This window comes from Bos javanicus, chromosome X (genome assembly GCF_032452875.1).
Source record: "Bos javanicus breed banteng chromosome X, ARS-OSU_banteng_1.0, whole genome shotgun sequence".
Classification (NCBI taxonomy): Eukaryota; Metazoa; Chordata; class Mammalia; order Artiodactyla; family Bovidae; genus Bos; species Bos javanicus.
In genome coordinates, this window is record NC_083897.1 from 140,173,757 (window position 1) to 140,192,705 (window position 18,949).

The 18,949-nt window shown below is 47.2% G+C and overlaps 1 protein-coding gene across 2 annotated transcripts in view; it reads right to left on the reverse strand.

Annotated features, from left to right (window-relative positions):
* STS (steroid sulfatase) overlaps positions 1-18,949 on the reverse strand; it is a 166,448-nt gene that overhangs the window by 35,264 nt on the left and 112,235 nt on the right. For both annotated transcript variants that reach the window (XM_061408208.1, XM_061408209.1), the window contains exon 8: positions 6,809-6,946. In XM_061408208.1, coding sequence (XP_061264192.1) covers positions 6,809-6,946 — 138 coding nt within the window. The remainder of the gene's footprint in view (positions 1-6,808; positions 6,947-18,949) is intronic.

Consider the following 18,949-nt stretch of genomic DNA (forward strand, 5'->3'; position numbering starts at 1 on the left):
AAGGACTGAACTCACGTTGATGTTCAGTCTCTAAGTTGGTCCATCTCTGCAATCCCATGGACCGCAGCATGCCAGGCTCCCCTGTCCTTTACTATCTCCTGGGGCTTGCTCAAATTCACGTTCATTGAGTCAGTAATGGCATCCAACCATCTCACCCTCTGTCATGCCCTTTCTCCTCTTGCCCTCAATCTTTCCCAGCATCAGGGCGCTTCCCAATGAGTTGGCTCTTTGCATCAGGTGGCCAAAGTCTTGGCACTTCAGCTTCAGCATCGGTCCTTCCAATGAGTACTCAGGATTGATTTCCTTTAGGACTGACTGGTTTGATCTCCTTGCAGTCCAAGTGGGCCTCGGGAAAGTCACATGAACAAAGCTAGCGGACGTGATGGAATTCCAGCAGAACTGGACTATTTCTCAGCATCCATTTCTACAGACCACGTTCTTCCCTGGACCGTCTTCTCTCCTGGTTATCCCTCATTTCCCTGTCACTGTCTTTGTTGTCCCTGTTGTTTCCTGTGTAGGATCATCTACCATCTCACCTTCTATATTTAACACATCTTCTTATTTCAAATGACCCCATACACCTCTTCAGACAACAACCCAATATGGGTCTCTGCTCAGGAGCCCCAATTCCTCAAGGAAACCTCTACCTACCCAATCACACCAGCCACAAACCATAATGATGGTTTGATGGTTGATGATGCTTGATGTCTTCTTCTTCCTCAAACCCCATATCCAATCCGTTGCCGCTATCAGTGGATTTTTTCCAACACAATCACGCTCTTCCATTGCTTTCTTCACTGAGTTAAACCATTGATCTTTTGGGTTCCCTGGTATCTCAGTTGGTAAAGAATCCGCCTGCAACACGGGAGACCTGGGTTCGATCCCTGGGTTGGGAAGATCCCCTGGAGAAGGGAAAGGCTACCCACTCCAGTATTCTTGGGCTTCCCTGGTGGCTCAGCTGGTAGAGAATCTGCCTGCAGTGTGGGAGACCTGGGTTCGATCCCTGGGTTGGGAAGATCCCCTGGAGAAGGGAAAGGTTACCCACTCCAGTATTCTGGCCTGGAGAATTCCGTGGACATAGTTCACGGGGTCTCAAAGAGTCGGATGCGACGGAGCGACATTCACTTTCATTGATCCGTGAAACCCAGGCTCAAATGTTTTTTTCCATTTACATATTGACTCAAAAATCACTCCTTTTAAAATATTTATTTACTTATTTGTTTGACCACACCAGATCTTAGCTGCAGCATGTAACCTCTTTAGTTTTGACATGTGGGGTCTAGTTCTCTGACCAGGGATTGAACCCGAACCCCCTGCATTGGGAGCTCAGAGGCTTAGCCAGTAGACTGCAGGGAAGTCCCTGAAAAACCATGTCCTACAACAGGTCAGGCACTGTTCTCGGTTCTGGGGATACAGGTGATGTGGGTACAATGAGTCTGCCGACAGCAGTCTTGCACTCGGGCGGTTACGTAACAGTCAACCCTGCCCTCACTAAGGGCACTTAGGAGACACTCTGCACGCACAGCCTTTTAAATCATTGTGACAATTCCTACAAGGACAATCCTATCATTCCGGTTCTAAAGACAGGGAACCAAGTCTCTGCCCAGGAGGCCTAATTCCTCAAGGACTTAAGCCTCTATCCACCCAATCAGACCAGCCAAAAGCATGAGATGTTTTGTATTATTCCTCAATTCATCCTTATCCTCACTCCTTCAGCGTTTCCTTATACCAGATTTGGGTGATATTCTTAACCTCCAATTTTAACTACTACCCAAATGGAAATAACTGCATACATACATACATATACGTATATACGTGTGTGTGTATATATATACACATACACACATTTATTTTGTTTTTTTTCATCCATTCATCTATCTATATCTATCCATCCATTTATATTTATCTACCCATTCATCGATCTATATCTACCTATCCATATGTATCTATCTATTCTCTATCTATATCTACACATCCATCTAGATCTGTCTATCCATCCATCCATCTATATCTATGCATTCATCCATCCATCTCTATCCATCTATGCATCCATATGTATCTGTTTATCTATCTACGCACCCATCCATCCCCATCTATTCATTCTATAGGATGCATTAATGGGGATGTAGGATACCTCTCCTCAGTTACATCACACAATAGCTCTTGTTCACAATTTCATCTCCAGCGACACTGAGCTGCCTTTTCGCTCCCCAGAGGCATCTCATTTCTGCCTGGAATGAACTTTCCACCTCTCCTCTCTGCCAGCCAACACTTTCACACATCAGCCTGCAAAAGGCCAACATCTCCTGGGAGGTTCTCTCAGTTCCCAGGTTGGGAGAGCAACCTCCGCTGGTCCCTTCTCAGAGGTTCCTGTCTAGTTTGTAATCTGACACCATGTCCTTTGAGCTCCATCTCAACAGAAGACTATGAGTTCCTAGCGGTCAGAGACCCTGTATTCATTGCCATGATGCCTTAGAAGCTGCCCCGTGCCTGCCATACAGTGTAGACTCAATAAATGCACGCTTGTCACTGGAATTGAACCAAAGGATTGAACTGCTAAGCGGGGATAACATATGACCTTCTTTCAAAGAGGAAAAGCCCAGTGAACTCCTAGTACACACAAGTCCCGCCAGTAGAGGGACCGGCCAGCACTGCCCACTCTCAGGAAGCTGATGAAACTATTTGCCAAAATCTGAAGGGGGCTTCCCTGGTGGCTCAGGCAGTAAAGACTCCACCTGCAATGCAGGAAACCCAGGTTCGATTCCTGGGTGGGGAAGATCCCCTGGAGGAGGAAATAGCAACCCACTCCAGTATTCTTGCCTGGAGAATCCCACAGACGGAGGAGCCTGGAGGGCTACAGTCCATGGACTGAATGATGAACCTAAATGTAACCACCTCCCAATAAACTACCAGAGCTTCTTGCTCTTATTTTTTTTTTCCCCCAATGAAAGTATCCATTGCTCTGAAAGCTGTGGGACTCTATGAGGCAAGGAGAAGCCAGACTCAGAAGCAATCTGGACTCCAGCCCATCAGCTCCTTATGAAATGTGTACTTCAAGGACCAGCAACTGCAGGACCGTCCATCCAGGACTCAGGAAATTTGGCAAGCCTCCTTTCTTGCACATACAGGAAAAACATGATTTTCAGCCCCCACCCCTGCCAACCAATGTTTCTGCAGACGTTATCTACACACAGGGTTAATTTATCCACTCCACTGGCATTTATTACCTGCCTTTAAATTTATCCAATCCACTTGCATTTATTACCTGCCTTTAGGCAGAGTAGAAGGGAGGTGGGGATTGACAAGGGAGCCGCCTGCTGGGTGACCTTGACTTTGGAGAGGAACAAAACTGAAGCCAGAGCCAGGAATATAATGCTCTCAGTCCAAGACCTTGGGGAATTTTCAACTATGAGGAAGAGAGTGGAAACACTCAACTCTAAAAGAATCTTAGGTTATTCTGGTCCCAGCTAAGGGAGGGTATTTTAAGGAAAAGGTGAAAATGACTTTACAAATACTATGTGTTGGGGAGGGTGGGAAGTAAAGGGAACCCTTCTGCACTGTTGGTTGGAATATAACTTGGGGCAGCAGTGTGGAAAACAGCATTCAGTTCAGATCAATTCAGTCACTCAGTTGTGTCTGACTATTTGACACCCCACCGACTGCAGCACGCCAGGCCTCCCTGTCCATCACGAACTCCTGGAGCTTGCTCAAACTCATGCCCATTGACTCGGTGATGCCATCCAATGATCTGTTGACCCCTTCTCCTCCCGCCTTGGAGGTTCCTTAAATAACTAAAAATAGATCTATCCTAGCATCCAGCAAGCCAACTCCTGGGCAAACATCCAGAGAAAACTAAAGATATATGTAACGACAGGTGAGTGGATAAACAAAATGTGGTACATATATACAATGGAATATCACTCAGCCATAAAAAAGAATGACATGATGCCATTTGCACCTACTTGGATCAACCTAGAGATGATCATATTAAGTGAAGTGAAAAAAATGCATTTGAGTCGGCCCTAATGAGGTAGATGAACCTAGAGCCTATTGGATGCAGAGAAGAAAGTCAGAAACAAAAAGACAAGTATATTAACAAATATAAACAGAATCAATTGCACTCCTCTCACACGTTAGTAAAGGAATGCTCAAAATCCTCCAAGCCAGGCTTCAGCAACATGTGAACCGTGAAATTCCAGATGTTCAAGCTGGTTTAGAAAAGGCAGAGGAACCAGAGATCAAATTGCCAACATCTGCTGGATCATTGAAAAAGCAAGACAGTTCCAGAAAAACATCTATTTCTGCTTTATTGACTATGCCAAAGCCTTTGACTGTGTGGATCACAATAAACTGTGGAAAATTCTGAAAGAGATGGGAATACCAGACCACCTGACCTGCCTGTTGAGAAAGCTGTATGCAGGTCAGGAAGCAACATGGAACATGGACATGGAACAACAGACTGGTTCCAAATAAGAAAAGGAGTATGTCAAGGCTGTATATTGTCACCTGCTTATTTAACTTCTATGCAGAGTACATCATGAGAAACGCTGGGCTGGAAGAAGCACAAGCTGGAATCAAGACTGCAGAGAGAAATATCAATAACCTCAGATATGCAGATGACACCACCCTTATGGCAGAAAGTGAAGAGGAACTCAAAAGCCTCTTGATGAAAGTGAAAGAGGAGAGTGAAAAAGTTGGCTTAAAGCTCCACATTCAGAAAAGTAAGATCATGGCATCTGGTCCCATCACTTCATGGAAAACAGATGAGGAAACAGTGGAAACGGTGTCAGACTTTATTTTTCTGGGCTCCAAAATCACTGCAGATGGTGACTGCAGCCATGAAATTAAAAGACACTTACTCCTTGGAAGGAAAGTTATGACCAGCCTAGACAGCATATTAAAAAGCAGAGACATTACTTTGTCAACAAAGGTCCGTCTAGTCAAGGCTATGGTTTTTCCTGTGGTCATGTATGGATGTGAGAGTTGGACCATAAAGAACACTGAGCACCGAAGAATTGATGATTTGAACTGTGGTGTTGGAGAAGACTCTTGAGAGTCCCTTGGACTGCAAGGAGATCCAACCAGTCCATTCTAAAGGAGATCAGTCCTGGGTGTTCTTTGGAAGGAATGGTGCTAAAGCTGAAACTCCAGTACTTTGGCCACCTCATGAGAAGAGTTGACTCATTGGAAAAGACTCTGATGCTGGGAGGGATTGGGGGCAGGAGGAGAAGGGGACAACAGAGGATGAGATGGCTGGATGGCATCACTGACTCGATGGACGTGAGTCTGAGTGAACTCCGGGAGTTGGTGATGGACAGGGAGGCGTGGCGTGCTGCGGTTCCTGGGGTGGCAGAGAGTCGGACACGACTGAGCGAGTGAACGGAACTGGATGGAATCTAGCAAGATGGGACTGATGAACCCATGTGCAGAGCCACAGTGGGGGACAGACGTGGACACAGCGGGCTAAGGAGAGGGTGGGACGATTTGCGAGAACAGCATAGAAACATGTACACTACCGTGTTTAAAATAGATGGGAACTTGCTGTATGACTTACAGAGCTCAACCCAGGGGTCCGTGACAACCGAGAGGGGTGGGATGGGGTCGGGGGGAGGTTCAAGAGGGAGGGGACGTCTGTATACCTGTGGCCGACTCACGCTGATGCAGGGCAGAAACCGACATAGTTCTGTAAAGCAATTATCCTCCAGATAAAAACAAAACAGGGAGCAGCAGTGAGCATGCTTTGCAGATTGGATGAAAACCGCAAGCCCGCAGGCATCTCTCAGACCTTTGACCCTCTCTTTCTGACCCAGCCTCACCATCCTCTTGTGTTTCTGAAGACTCAGCTATCATCACGAAATCCCACTACAGCCTCCTCCTTCTCTGCTCCATCCGGCTTTCTCAGAGTCCTCAGCTGGGGGTCCTCTGTCCCCAAACTGGGGCTCCATCCCAACGTGTATGTGAGTTTCGTAAATAATGTATCACCTGCTCGCCCCTTCTATTACTGTGATTTATGTCCACATCGCAGCAACAGCCGCTAAGCCGCTTTGGAACCTAAAGGACCCTCTTTGAGGGAATGAATGGATGGTGGGGATGTGCGGTGGGGTGGGGCGGCTAGCACATGACATTCAGTCTGTGAATGCATCTCAAGAGACGCTACCATCTATCAAATAACAAAACCAACTTTCTGAACACAGCCCATAACCTCATGGAAATAGGGAAAAAGCACCTCATCTTCTTATATAGGAATACAAGCTTCCAGCTTCTCGCCACTTGAAAATAAGAGTAAATACAGGAGGGCTGGCTGAATCATTTTACTAAAGAGTTCCTGGAGGGCTTTGCTGGTGGTCCAGGGACTAAGAAAGTGTGATGCCAAAGCAGGGGGCCCAGGTTTGACTCCTGGTCAGAGCAATAGACCCCACATGCCACATCTAAGAGATCACGTGAAAAAGTGAAAGCGTTGGTCACTCAGTCGTGTCCAACTCTTTGCGACCCCATGGACTGTAGCCCGCCACGCTCCTCTGTCCGTGGGATTTCTCCAGGCACGAATACAGGGGTGGGTTGCCATTTCCACCTCCAGGGGATCTTCCCCACCCAAGAATCGAATTTGCATCTCCCTGCCTCCAGTTTGGCAGATGGATTCTTTACCACTGAGCCACCTGGGGAGCCCAAATACATAAATAAATATGCATATTAAAAAAAAAAGAACAGGACTAAGGTCCTCCGAGGTCCGGAAGAAGGTGAGTGAGGGCTGAGCTGGGGGGCCCAGCGCTGATGCCACGTGCACTGCCCACCCGAACACATTTCTTACCTTTGTAGATACCGTTACTGCCTCCTTGAACTTCCCCTTTGACGGTCACCTCCTCTACGTGAGCTCCTTGGTCGGAGGAGAAGTACACCAGGGTGTTATTAGCCAGTTTCAGCTCGTCGAGGACATCCAAGATCTGCCCTGAAGGGGAGGAAACACTCAAGGTTAAAAAAGCACAATCTTTACAACAGAAACAGAGGTGATTTGCCCTTGTGCACTCGTCTGGGAATTGGTGATGCTGAGGAGACAGTCTTATACCCTGAGCCCTCTCGCCCACGCAGATTCTAATCCGGGATGCTCCATAATCAGAAGGACCCACAGTGGCTGGGCACTCGGCAGAGACAAGGAGAAAGGTTAGTCATGGAATTAAGTCTCATCTGTAAGCATCATTTGAACCTCTAGGCATCGTGGGGCAATCCTCCAGGGAGGCTCGATAAACATTCTAGAAGAACCAGGCTCACAGACTATGAGCCCTTTGGAGGAAGATGCTAGCAGAGGGAAGATTGTTGCAACCATCAGCTGGCCTTGGTCTTGAGGTCATAAAAACGTCTACTAGATGCCATCAATATGTGTTAATATACGATCTTTGTTTTTCTCCTTTGAACTTACTTCACTCTGTATGAAAGACTCTAGGTGGATCCACATCACTACGAATGACCCAATCTTGTTCCCTTTTATGGCTGAGTAATATTCCACTGTGTATATGTAGCACGACTTCTTAATCCATTTGCCTAGAGGAGTCAGATGAGGGGGTAGGGAGGAGGTTCAAGAGGCAGGGGATACATATATATATACCTACAGCTCACATGTTGTACAGCATAAACTAACTCATCATTGTAAAGCAATTATTCTCCAGCTAAAGAAAAGGAAGTCTACTAGCTTTCCTCACTGTCTGGTAAAAAACTAAACCATCAGGGCTCCTCTTATATGACGAAACATCTCTATAAATACTTTTTGATGAAGGCCCTTTCTAATAGTTACCATAGATACCCAGGTCTAAAACTGCCCGTCATGAAAAATCTATTTTCCTCACATTTTCCTTTTCTTTGTCCTCATCTTTTTTTCCCCAAACTGCATGTTCTAGACTAACCCTAACATATTGTTGTTTAGTCGCTAAGCGGTGTCTGACTCTTTGTGATCCCGTGGACTGTAGCCCACCAGGCTCCTCTGTCCGTGGGATTCTCCAGGCAAGAATACTGGAGTGGGTTGCCCTTCCCTTCTGCACAGGATCTTCCCCACCTGGGGATCACACCCGGGTCTCCTGCATTACAGGCAGATCCTCTACTGTCTGAGCCACCAGGGAAGCCTAGGAAGTGGCAGACAACAAAGAAAGAGTAAGTCTGATTCCAAAACCCCGACTCTCAAAGCCAGCACAGCTTAGCAGATGAACAGACCCATGGATGGCATGGTATGACAGCTTCTCTCTTCATCACATTCGTCCAGGAAGATGGGAAGCGAGTACAAAGCATGATGACCCTACATCAGACCTGACTTCATCAATTGGTAAAGGTGGGCCCAGGACATGTGGCGCTTGACTGCACTTTTCTCCCTTTATAGCTCAAATTTTTCATAAGGAAAAAAAAATTACAGAAGCAAGCTGAAGATGGAAGAATGGGCTGAAATACAGCCTCTCTGATTAGGAAGCTCTCATCTGGGCTTCCCTCATAAGTCAGTTGGTAAAGAATCCACCTGCAGTGTGGGAGACATGGGTTCCATCTGCCTGCAGTGTGGGAGACGTGGGTTCCATCCCTGCATTGGGAAGATCCCCTGGAGAAGGGAAAGGCTACCCATTCAGGTATTCTGGCCTAGAGAATCCCATGGACTGTATAGTCCATGGGGTCACAGAGTCGGACACAACTGAGCAACGTTCACTCAACTCACTCATCTGCTCTCAAATCAGAAGAAAATGATGGTCAGACTAGAGGCATCTAATTTATAATTCCCACAGAGATCCCTTATAGTCCCATGGTGCTGGCTTCATTTGGCCAGTGCAGGCAGTTAGTTATACTATGAGGTATTAAAGGGCCTGAGCTGGTTTTCTGAGGTCTGCTAAGAGCTTTAAATGCTTCTCAAGTGGCTCAGCCGAAAAGAATCTGCCTGCCTATGTAGGAGATGCAGGTTTGATCCTTGAGTTGGGAATATTCTCTGGAGAAGGAAACTTCAACCCACTCCAGGGTTCTGGCCTGGGAGAATCCTACAGAGGAGCCTGGCTGACTGCAGTCCATGGGGTCGCAAAGAGTTGGACAGGACTTAGGAACTAAACAGCAGGCACAAAGAGTATTTAGACCTCATCTCTGCCTCTTCCATTTGCACCCAACAAGCTTACAAGAAAGCCTACGGGCTCCTTCCCTCAGTGCCCACGGCAGGTTCAAACTGTACCAGCTCCTACCTACACGCAGGAACCCACATCTAGGAGTCAGCTTCTATCTCCCACAACAGCTTATTTGTCTCCTTTTCCCCATCTCCTGAAAGCCACCTTCACAGCGGCCCAGCAGCTACCGTGCTCTGTCCAGACAGTCTCGTCACCTGGGAGTTACAACCCTTTCCGTATCGTCTTGGTGTGGCTCAAGGATCGCTCATCTCGACGGGGGACCCACGTTTTGGGGTGAGGTCAGTGTAGGATAATCACAACGGGAACTCTACAAGCACACCGGGCATCCTTGGCAGCAGAAGTAACAACTGAGGAGGCTACCCTGGTGGTCCAGGGGCTAAGGGCCGCAGTGGTGAAGAATCGCCCGCAAGGCAGGAGATGCAGGTTCCATCCCTGCGTCGGGAAGATCCCCTGGAGGAAGGGAATGGCAACCCACTGCAGGATTCTGGCCTGGAGAGGCCCCACGGACAGAGGAGCCTGGCGGGCTGCAGTCCATGGGGTCTCAAAGCAGTCGGACACGACTGAGCGACTAAACCACCACAACCCAGGGGCCGACACTCCACGCTCCCAATGCAGGGGGCCCGGGTTCCATCCCTGATGAGGGAACTGGAGCCCACCGGCTGCAACCCATAGTTCAGAGGTCACAACTGGAGACCCCCACATGCCACGGTGAACATCAGCCATCCTGTGTGATCTCTCGTGTGGCAACTAAGATCCTACTCAGCCAAATAAATAAATATTAAATAAAAAAAGACAATAACCAAATATGGGTAATTGGTCAAATAAATAAATATTTTAAAAAAGACAAAATAAAAAAATTAAAAATTAAATAAAGATTAAAAAATAAAATAAAAAAAGGCAATAACTGAATATTGGTAATCAGCCAAATAAATAAATATTTTAGAAAGACAATAACTGAATATGGGTAATCGGCCAAATAAATAAATATTAAAAAAAGACAAAATAAAAAAATTAAAAATTAAAAAAATAAAATAAAGATTAAAAAATAAAATTAAAAAAGGCAATAAACTGAATATTGGTAACTGGCCAAATAAATATGGGTAAGCCTATCCAGCAGACAGATCACACACCCCATGGAGTCAGGCCCTCCACTCCGGGGGCTGCACCCTGACTGATTTTGTCCAAAAAGAGGGCATAAAAAGCTACAGGGTCCACCCTCTGTGGAGGTGGCAGACATGATTTCCAATGCAAAAGCAACATCCGCTTCATCTGTCACCAGACATATTCTTGCTATCTGATTGCAACGCCACAGGCTAGAGGATGCTCAGTCTCTCTCAGTGCTTCATTCTGTACGATAAACATTCCTGGAAGCCTCGCCGTGGAGATGAACTTCGTCCTCAGGATCAGGGGATAAGACGCGCAGGACTGTTTCAGCGAGTTGTCTCCCGTGATCAATCATCACCAGCCAGACATTTATTGGGCTGTGCTTTGATTCAGCTCCACAAACCACCTGTGCACGCAGGATTGGGGTAATTGGACTCTGACACTAATTTAAGGCTTATCACTTTGCGAATGGTAATTAGTTTAATGAGTTGGCACAGGAAGGAGCAACAAGGCAGAGATACAACCCCCACGTACACTCTGACGGAGAAGGAAATGGCAACACGCTCCAGTACTCTTGCCTGGAGAATCCCGTGGACAGAGGAGCCTGGAGGGCTGCTGTCCATAGGGGTCGCACAGAGTCAGAAGCGACTTAGTATGCATGCACTGGAGAAGGAAATGGCAACCCACTCCAGTGTTCTTGCCTGGAGAATCCTAGGGACAGGGGAGCCTGGTGGGCTGCCGTCCATGGGGTTGCACAGAGTCGGACACGGCTGAAGCGACTTAGCCGCAACAGCATACACTCTGAAGGAAGAAGGCCCCTTTGGGGGCCTTCCCTGGTGGCTCGTTGGGAAAGAACCTGCTGGTCAATGCCTTTGATCCCTGGTCTGGGATCAAACTTGGGTTTGATCCCTGGTCAGGGAAGATCCCGCATGCAGAGGGGCAACGAAGACCATGTGCCACAATACTGAGCCTGCGCCCTAAAGCCCTGGAGCTGCAACTCTTGGAGCCCATGCAACCTACAGCCAATATTCCAAAACGAGAGAAGCCCCCACAATGAGAAGCCCACACCCCACAACTCAAGAGGAGCCCCCTCTCCCTGCGACTAGAGAAAAGCCCGTGCAGCGATGAAGACCCAGCCCAGTCAAAAATAAAAGGAAAGAACTGCAAAGAGAACGTGTGAAAAAAATCTACAAAAAAACCCCACGAATGCCCCTTGCGTGCACATAAAAATTTCTAAGTATTAATAAAAAGACACAGATCAGGGTTTCACTTCCCTGTGCTGTAATTGGTATTTGCAAAAGGGCATACAACCATGCACCTCTGTTTCAAACGAAAGTATTTTTGAATATACATATATAGAAGTAGCTTAGTATAAAGAAAAATGCTATGAAGAAATATCTTTTTGAAAAATGCGGCTTCCGTGGCAACTTCTACGAAAACAACACAAATATTTAGAGCTTGTTTATTTATAATTGCCAAAACCTTGCAAGTAACCAAGGTGTCTTTCAGCACCTTGGTAGGTGAATGGATAAACTAACTGGGGTCTAGCCACTCAATGTGATGTTATTCACCGATACAAGGAAATGAGTTGTCAAGCCATGAAAAGGCATGGAAGAAACTTAAACGCATAGGACTATCACAGGAGACCTGGGTTCCATCCCTGGGTCAGAAAGATCTCCTGGAGAAGGAAATAGCAACCCACTGCAGTATTCCTGCCTGGAGAATCCCATGGACAGAGGAGCCTGGTGGGCTACAGTCCGTGGGGTCACAAAGAGTCAGAAACACCTGAGTGGCTAAACAACACACACACACACACAGACGTGAAACAAGCCAATCTGAAAAGGCTGCATACAGCATGATTCAACTCTGTGACATGCCGGAAGACGCAAAACCATGCAGACAGGAAAAAGATCAGTGCTCCTGAGGGGCTGGGGATCAGGGAGGGACGAACAGGGAGGGCAAGTATTGTATTCAGTTGAGTTCAGTCGCTCAGTCGTGTCTGACTCTTTGCCATCCCATGAACTGCAGCACACCAGGGCTCCCTGTCCATCACCAACTCCCAGAGTCCACCCAAACCCATATCCATCGAGTCAATGATGCCATCCAACCATCTCATCCTCTGTCATCCCCTTCTCCTCCAGCCCTCAAACTTTCCCAGCATCAGGTCTTTTCCAATGAGTCAGCTCTTCGCATCAGGTGGCCAAAGGACTGGAGTCTCAGCTTCAACATCAGTCCTTCCAATGAACACCCAGGACTGATCTCCTTTAGGATGGACTGGTTGGATCTCCTTGCAGTCCAAGGGACTCTCAAGAGTCTTCTCCAACACCATAGTTCAAAAGCATCAATTCTTCGGTGCTCAGCTTTCTTCACAGTCCAACTCTCACATCCATACACGACCACTGGAAAAACCATAGCCTTGACTAGACGGACCTTTGTTGGCAAAAGTAATGTCTCTGCTTTTTAATATGCTGTTTAGGTTGGTCATAACTCTCCTTCCAAGGAGTAAGCACCTTTTAATTTCATGGCTGCAAGTATTGTGTATGATACTGTAATGATTACATATTTGCCCCAACCCACAGACGGTACATTGGAAAAGACCGTGATGCCGGGAAAGACTGAAGGCAGGAGGAGAAGGGGACAACAGAGGATGAGATGGCTGGATGGCATCACCGACTCAATGGACATGAGTTTGAGCAAACTCCTGGAGTTGGTGATGGACAGGGAGGCCTGGCGTGCTGCAGTCCATGGGGTCACAAAGAGCTGGACACGACTGAGCGACTGAACAACAAAAAAAATAAAAGGCACAAATTCAGTAGTGAACTGTAACGACAACTATGCATTTTAACTGATATTAATGGGGTCACAAAGAGTCGGACAGGACTGAGTGACTAAACTGAACTGAATGTATCAATATTGGTTCATCACAAGCAACACACATACTGTGCTGCTGCTGTTGCTGCTGCTGCTAAGTCGCTTCAGTCGTGTCCGACTCTGTGCAACCCCACAGATGGCAGCCCACCAGGCTCCCCCGTCCCTGGGATTCTCCAGGCAAGAACACTGGAGTGGGTTGCCATTCCCTTCTCCAATGCATGAAAGTGAAAAGTGAGAGTCAAGTCGCAAGGTCATCTGATGTTTGGACTTTTGCCTTCCAATGCCAGGGGGTGTGGGTTCAATCCCTTGTCGGGGAGCTGAGATTCTACAAAAAGACAAATGAACAAAAAAAAAGCAGAAGCAATAGCATAACAAATTCAATAAGGACTTTAGAAATGGTCCACATAAAAAAAAAAAAGAGAGAGAGAGAGAATACAGCAAATCGTGTGCAGAAGAAATGACTATAGAAAAATTCTCTATACTTTCTGCTCTGTTTTCCTGTAAACTTAAAACTGCTATACAAATAAAAATAGTCTACTGCAAACTGCAGTCCAGGGGTTAGGACTTTATGTTTTCACTGCTGAGGGACCAGGTTTGATTGCTTCCTGGAGAAAGAAATGGCAACCCACTCCAGCATTCTTGCCTGGAGAATTTCATGGACAGGGGAGCCTGGCAGGCTACAGCCCGTGGGGTCGCATAGAGTCGGGCACGACTGAGTGAGTAACACTCGGGGAACTGGGATCTTGCAAGCTGCTTGGCTTGTTTTTTAAAAAAAAGAAGACACAATATTACAATGAGCAAACATTTCTTTAAATCGTCTGCTAATTTTTAAAAGATGCCTTTCAAATGCCCTGTCGGTTCCCACACATCATCATACTGCATTCAACTCGTGTTGAGAAAAAGCCACTGAAAAAGGCATAAAAACCAGAGCGTGCAGAGGGTCAGGGATGGCGGATGTTTGATCCCAGATCCCCCTGGTTGATCACTGCCTTTCCTCAAGGCAGCTACATCCCCCCGTGACAGTTTTCCCTGCAGGCTGTTTTCAAACCCAGACGACCCAGCAGCCACACTCACTACACAGAATCCTTCTACTAAAATATATGTCACATCTTCCCTCATCTTCACACTCCTCCCTAGATATCTCCTCCAAATTCCAATATTTTCAAACGACCATGATAAGATACTTCCTTTGCCCCCATCCATTCCTTCGATCCATCGCCTAGAGTGATAACTTGATCATTTTCATTAAAAGGACATTATACCACTGGGCTGGGATTAAGAATCCCAGAGAATCTAGCTGATGCTCCCACGCATGGATACCTGAAAAAGCATCATATTTCTGATTCTCTTTCAGTTCTTTTTCTCCCTGAGAGAGGCACCCTCGTATCTCATCCTATTTGGGTCTTAAACGCAGAATCTCATCCGAAAAGCCCATTAGCCGTTAGATGTTTCATGACACTGATCTTATAAAGGTCTAACATATTTCTCGTCTAAAAAAATTCTGCAGCGAAATCTCCTGTGGGAACAAACACCGCTGTATTATTCTTGCTTTCAGACCCACATGCTGCAAGTCAGAGGTCCGCAAATATTATCTTTCAGAGGTTCTCAAGGTATAATGACGCCAATTTATATCGGATGATAGTTCTGAATTACCGGTGGAGGGCTGCAGGATAGTGTATAAATGAAATGTTTTATTTCCAAAGCTTCCCCACATTCTTCCCGAAAGTGAAACAAATACAGAAAACAAGCCATTTTCGAGAGCACTTTGTTATCTAACCGGAGACAGCAAAGATTGAGTGTATCGGAGGTGGGGGAGGGAGGGAAATGAGGGCTCGCTGATGAGGGTTCGGTCATTTTAAAGCAGAAATCTGGGAGGTGTGAAAATGACGGTCCCTTCCTCCCACAAGTGTGGACGCAGGTTGAAAGAAGCCTGCATTCTGGAGAATTTGTCCCTTCCACTGATTCATGCCACAGGCAAGAGTTATAACACGTGCCACTGTGATGGACAAAGTGAGAGAGAAGGTTTTCCAGCCCTCAGCCGGAATCCTAGGTCTTGCCTGAGACGGAATTGCCATCATGGAGAATTGACTGTCCGGGGTCTGGCTCCCAGGTCCCAAGTCCTGGGTCCCTGGTTCGCTCACTGCGGTTCTTGACTTCTGAGTGGGTGCACGAGTCCTAAGTCGCTTCAGTCGTGTCCGACTCTGTGACCCTATGGGCTGCAGCCCTCCAGACTCCTCTGTCCATGGGATTCTCCAGGCAGGAACACTGGAGTGGGTGGCCGTGGCCTCCTCCGGGGATCTTCCCGACCCAGGGACTGAACCCAGGGTCTTCCTGCATTGGCAGGTGGGTTCTTTACCCCTAGCGCCCCCCGGGAAGCCCGTCTAAGTTGGAGGTCATAACATATAACGGTAGAGGGTTACCATGACTGATGACAGAGATCTGCATCGCAAACTCTTAGCCTAGACCATGAGTACTCAACGCAGCTTAGCTCTTCTTAAAGCGGAGTTAAAACTCAGAGTTAAACTATCAGCTTGCGTGACAGCAAAACTACAACGAGGCACTACCTCCCACAGGTCACAATGGCCATCATTAAAACGTCTACAAATGTTAGAGGGGTTGTGGAGAAACGGGAACCCGCCAACACTGCTGGCGGGAATGTACGTTGGTCCAGAACAGTATGGAGGTTCCTTTAAAAACTAAAAATAGAGCTTCCGTATGATTCTGCAATCACACGCTTGGGCACATATCCAGAGAAAACCATAATTCAAAAAACATACATGCACCGCAATGCTCACAGCAGCAATATTTACAATAACCAAGACTTGGAAGTAACCTACACATCCAGGGAGAGAGGAATGGACAAAGAAGATGAGCCACATATACAAAGTGGAATATTACTCAGCCATAAAAAAGAACGGAATAATGCCACCTGCAGCAACATGAAAGGACCTCGAGCTTGTGATACTGAGTGAAGTTAAATAGAGAAAGACAGACATCCTATGATATCGCTTTACATGGAACCAAAAAAATGATACAAATGAATTCATTCGTAAAACAGACACAGACACAGAAAACCCACTTGTAGCTAGCAAAGGGTTGGGAGAAGGGATAAATCATGGATTTGAAATTCAAAGATACACACTACTTTACATAGAGCAGATAAACCACAAGGACCCACTGTATAGCACAGGGAGCTATATTCAATACCTTGTAACAATCTGTAACAGAAAAGAATCTGAAGTTGTGTGTGTCTATATAAAACTGAATCACTTTGCTGTATACCTGAAACATTGTAAATCAACAATACTTCAATAACAAAAATTTTTTAATCAAGTTGTCTAAGGGAAGACTTGCTATTTCAGCAAATCTGGCTTTTCTCTTGTTTCCTATAAGGTAGGTTGCTGCTGCTGCTGCTGCTAAGTCGCTTCAGTCGTGTCCAACTCTGTGTGACCCCATAGACGGCAGCCCATAGGCTCCCCCATCCCTGGGATTCTGCAGGCAAGAACACTGGAGTGGGTTGCCGTTTCCTTCTCCAATGCATGAAAGTGAAAAGTGAAAGTGAAGTCGCTCAGTCATGTCCAACTCTTAGCGACCCCATGGACTGCAGCCTACCAGGCTCCTCCGTCCATGGGATTTTCCAGGCAAGAGTTACTGGAGTGGGGTGCCATTACCTTCTCCAATAAGGTAGGTGGATTCAGGCAAAATATGGAAACAAAAACGCTGTGATGTCGCTACTCAGCTGTCTGGAAACACTGAGCTCATAAGGAAAGGGAATATCTCCTGAAGCAGACACACACCATGCATGAATAATTAAGAAAGAATTTCCACCTACTCAGTGTAATTCAGGGAACCCAGGAAATGCTGAAAGATTCCCCTAAAAGCATTTCAGTAAGTCCCTCCTGTGGTCAACAGGTCAACGATGGAACGCAAATGTTCCCAAAGAGGGTAGGATCTGAAGATAAACGAGAGAGCGTGTATTAATAAGTGCAGCAGCCGGTGGTGGCCACGACTGTCTGAGGGGCTTGGGGAAACAGTAGGTGGTATTTCAGGGCGCAAGCTTCAGCCTGTGTTCTGATGTGCCCCTGCATCAGCTACCGGGAGAGACAAATTATGCTGTCGTTGAGCCTACAAAGGCAATTCTTTGTTAGCTTACGTGGGGTTAGGAGCATAGCCAACATGGTCATATTTGTCAACGTACTGACATTGTGCGCCTGCTTAGCTGCGCCCAATGCTTTGCAGCTAGCCTTGTAGGCCACCAGGCTCCTCTGTCCATCGTCCAGGCAAGAAGACTGGAGTTTGGGTTGCCAATTTCTCCCCCAGGGGATCTTCCTGACCCAGGGATCCAACCACTGTCTTCTGCATTGGCCAGGCAGACTTTTTACCACTGGGCTACCTGGGAAGATCTTTATGTTGTCGTTGTTCAGTCGCTCAGTCGTGTCCAACTCTTTGCGACCCTGTGGACTGCAGCACGCCAGGCCTCCCTGTCCATCACCAACTCCAGGAGCGTGCTCAAACTCATGTCCATTGAGTCAGTGATACCATCCAACCATCTCATCCTCTGTCATCCCCTTCTCCTGCCTTCAATCTTTCCCAGCATCAGGGTCTTTTCAAATGGGTCAGTTCTTCACATCAGGTGGCCAAAGGATCAGAGTTTCACCTTCAGCATCTATCCTTCAGGGTCGGTTGCCTTTATGATTGACTGGTCTCATCTCCTTGCAGTCCAAGGCACTGGCAATAGTCTTCTCCAGCAGCACAATTTGAAGGCATCAATTCTTTGGCGCTCAGCCTTTTTTACGGTCCAGCTCTCACATCCGTACACGACTACTGGAAAGACCATAGCTGTGACTAGACGGACCTTTGTTGGCAACATAATGTCTCTGCTTTTTAACACGCTTCCTAGGTTGGTCATAGCTTTGACTAAATACAATAAATAATTAGGATGATCAGGGTAACTAAGAAGCATGAAGCTGCGAGATGGAAATGTTGTTTTCTCCGAACGATCCTTTCCTGACGTGGCTTCACTTCACTTCACTTCTCCGGTTCCTTCCTGTCTGAGTCCACACTGTCTCCAGGAAATCCATCCTTATTCTGTGTTGCCCCGGTTGCTATGATTACACGGTGATTTCCAGTCTTAAGCCCATCTCTGCCCTCATCGAAGCTCTACTGTGAGATGGATTCTCTCCGCCAGCATGTGTTCCCCACCACTTGGGATGCTTCCGAGGCTCTGCTTAACCATCTTCTCCAATTAACAATAAATTCTGTTTTTCCACCCCCCTCACCTCCCCAGGGTGTTGCATGGGATGGAAATGATTTCAACAACTCCAACCAGTCCTCATGCTCAGCGAGCACAGCTGTGCTTTCGCGCGTGTGCACAACAGCAGTGTCACAGAGTGTGGTCAGTGGCATCGCACGTGTGCGTCTGCAGGGGGAAATCAGAGTCAACACGCCCGCGGGTCAGAGGAAGGCTCTGCGGTCAGTGTCTGTGGTCGTCGCCTCCCCAGGAGGATAAGCATCACAGAGGACTGGCTGACCTGGGCAGCGGGCGCTCAGACAGCAGCAGTCGTTTTAAAGGGCAGCTCTCGCAGGAAACGCAGGTCTCCGCGCTCTTGATGCAGCCACACGTCTGTATCTGCTGGTCTTCACTGGGTTGCAGAGAAGAAAGCCTGCATCTCGTTTGCTCTGTGCAAACGCCCACCGGTTGAACTTGCCAGGGGGGGTTGTCCGGGGTTTGTGATGGAGACTGACATTGCCCACTGGTCCAGGGGGCACTTTCTATGGTCCAAGCCAGTGCAGAGCTCTAGAAAGGGGTCGGCCAGAACTTCTCCAGCGATGGAAGA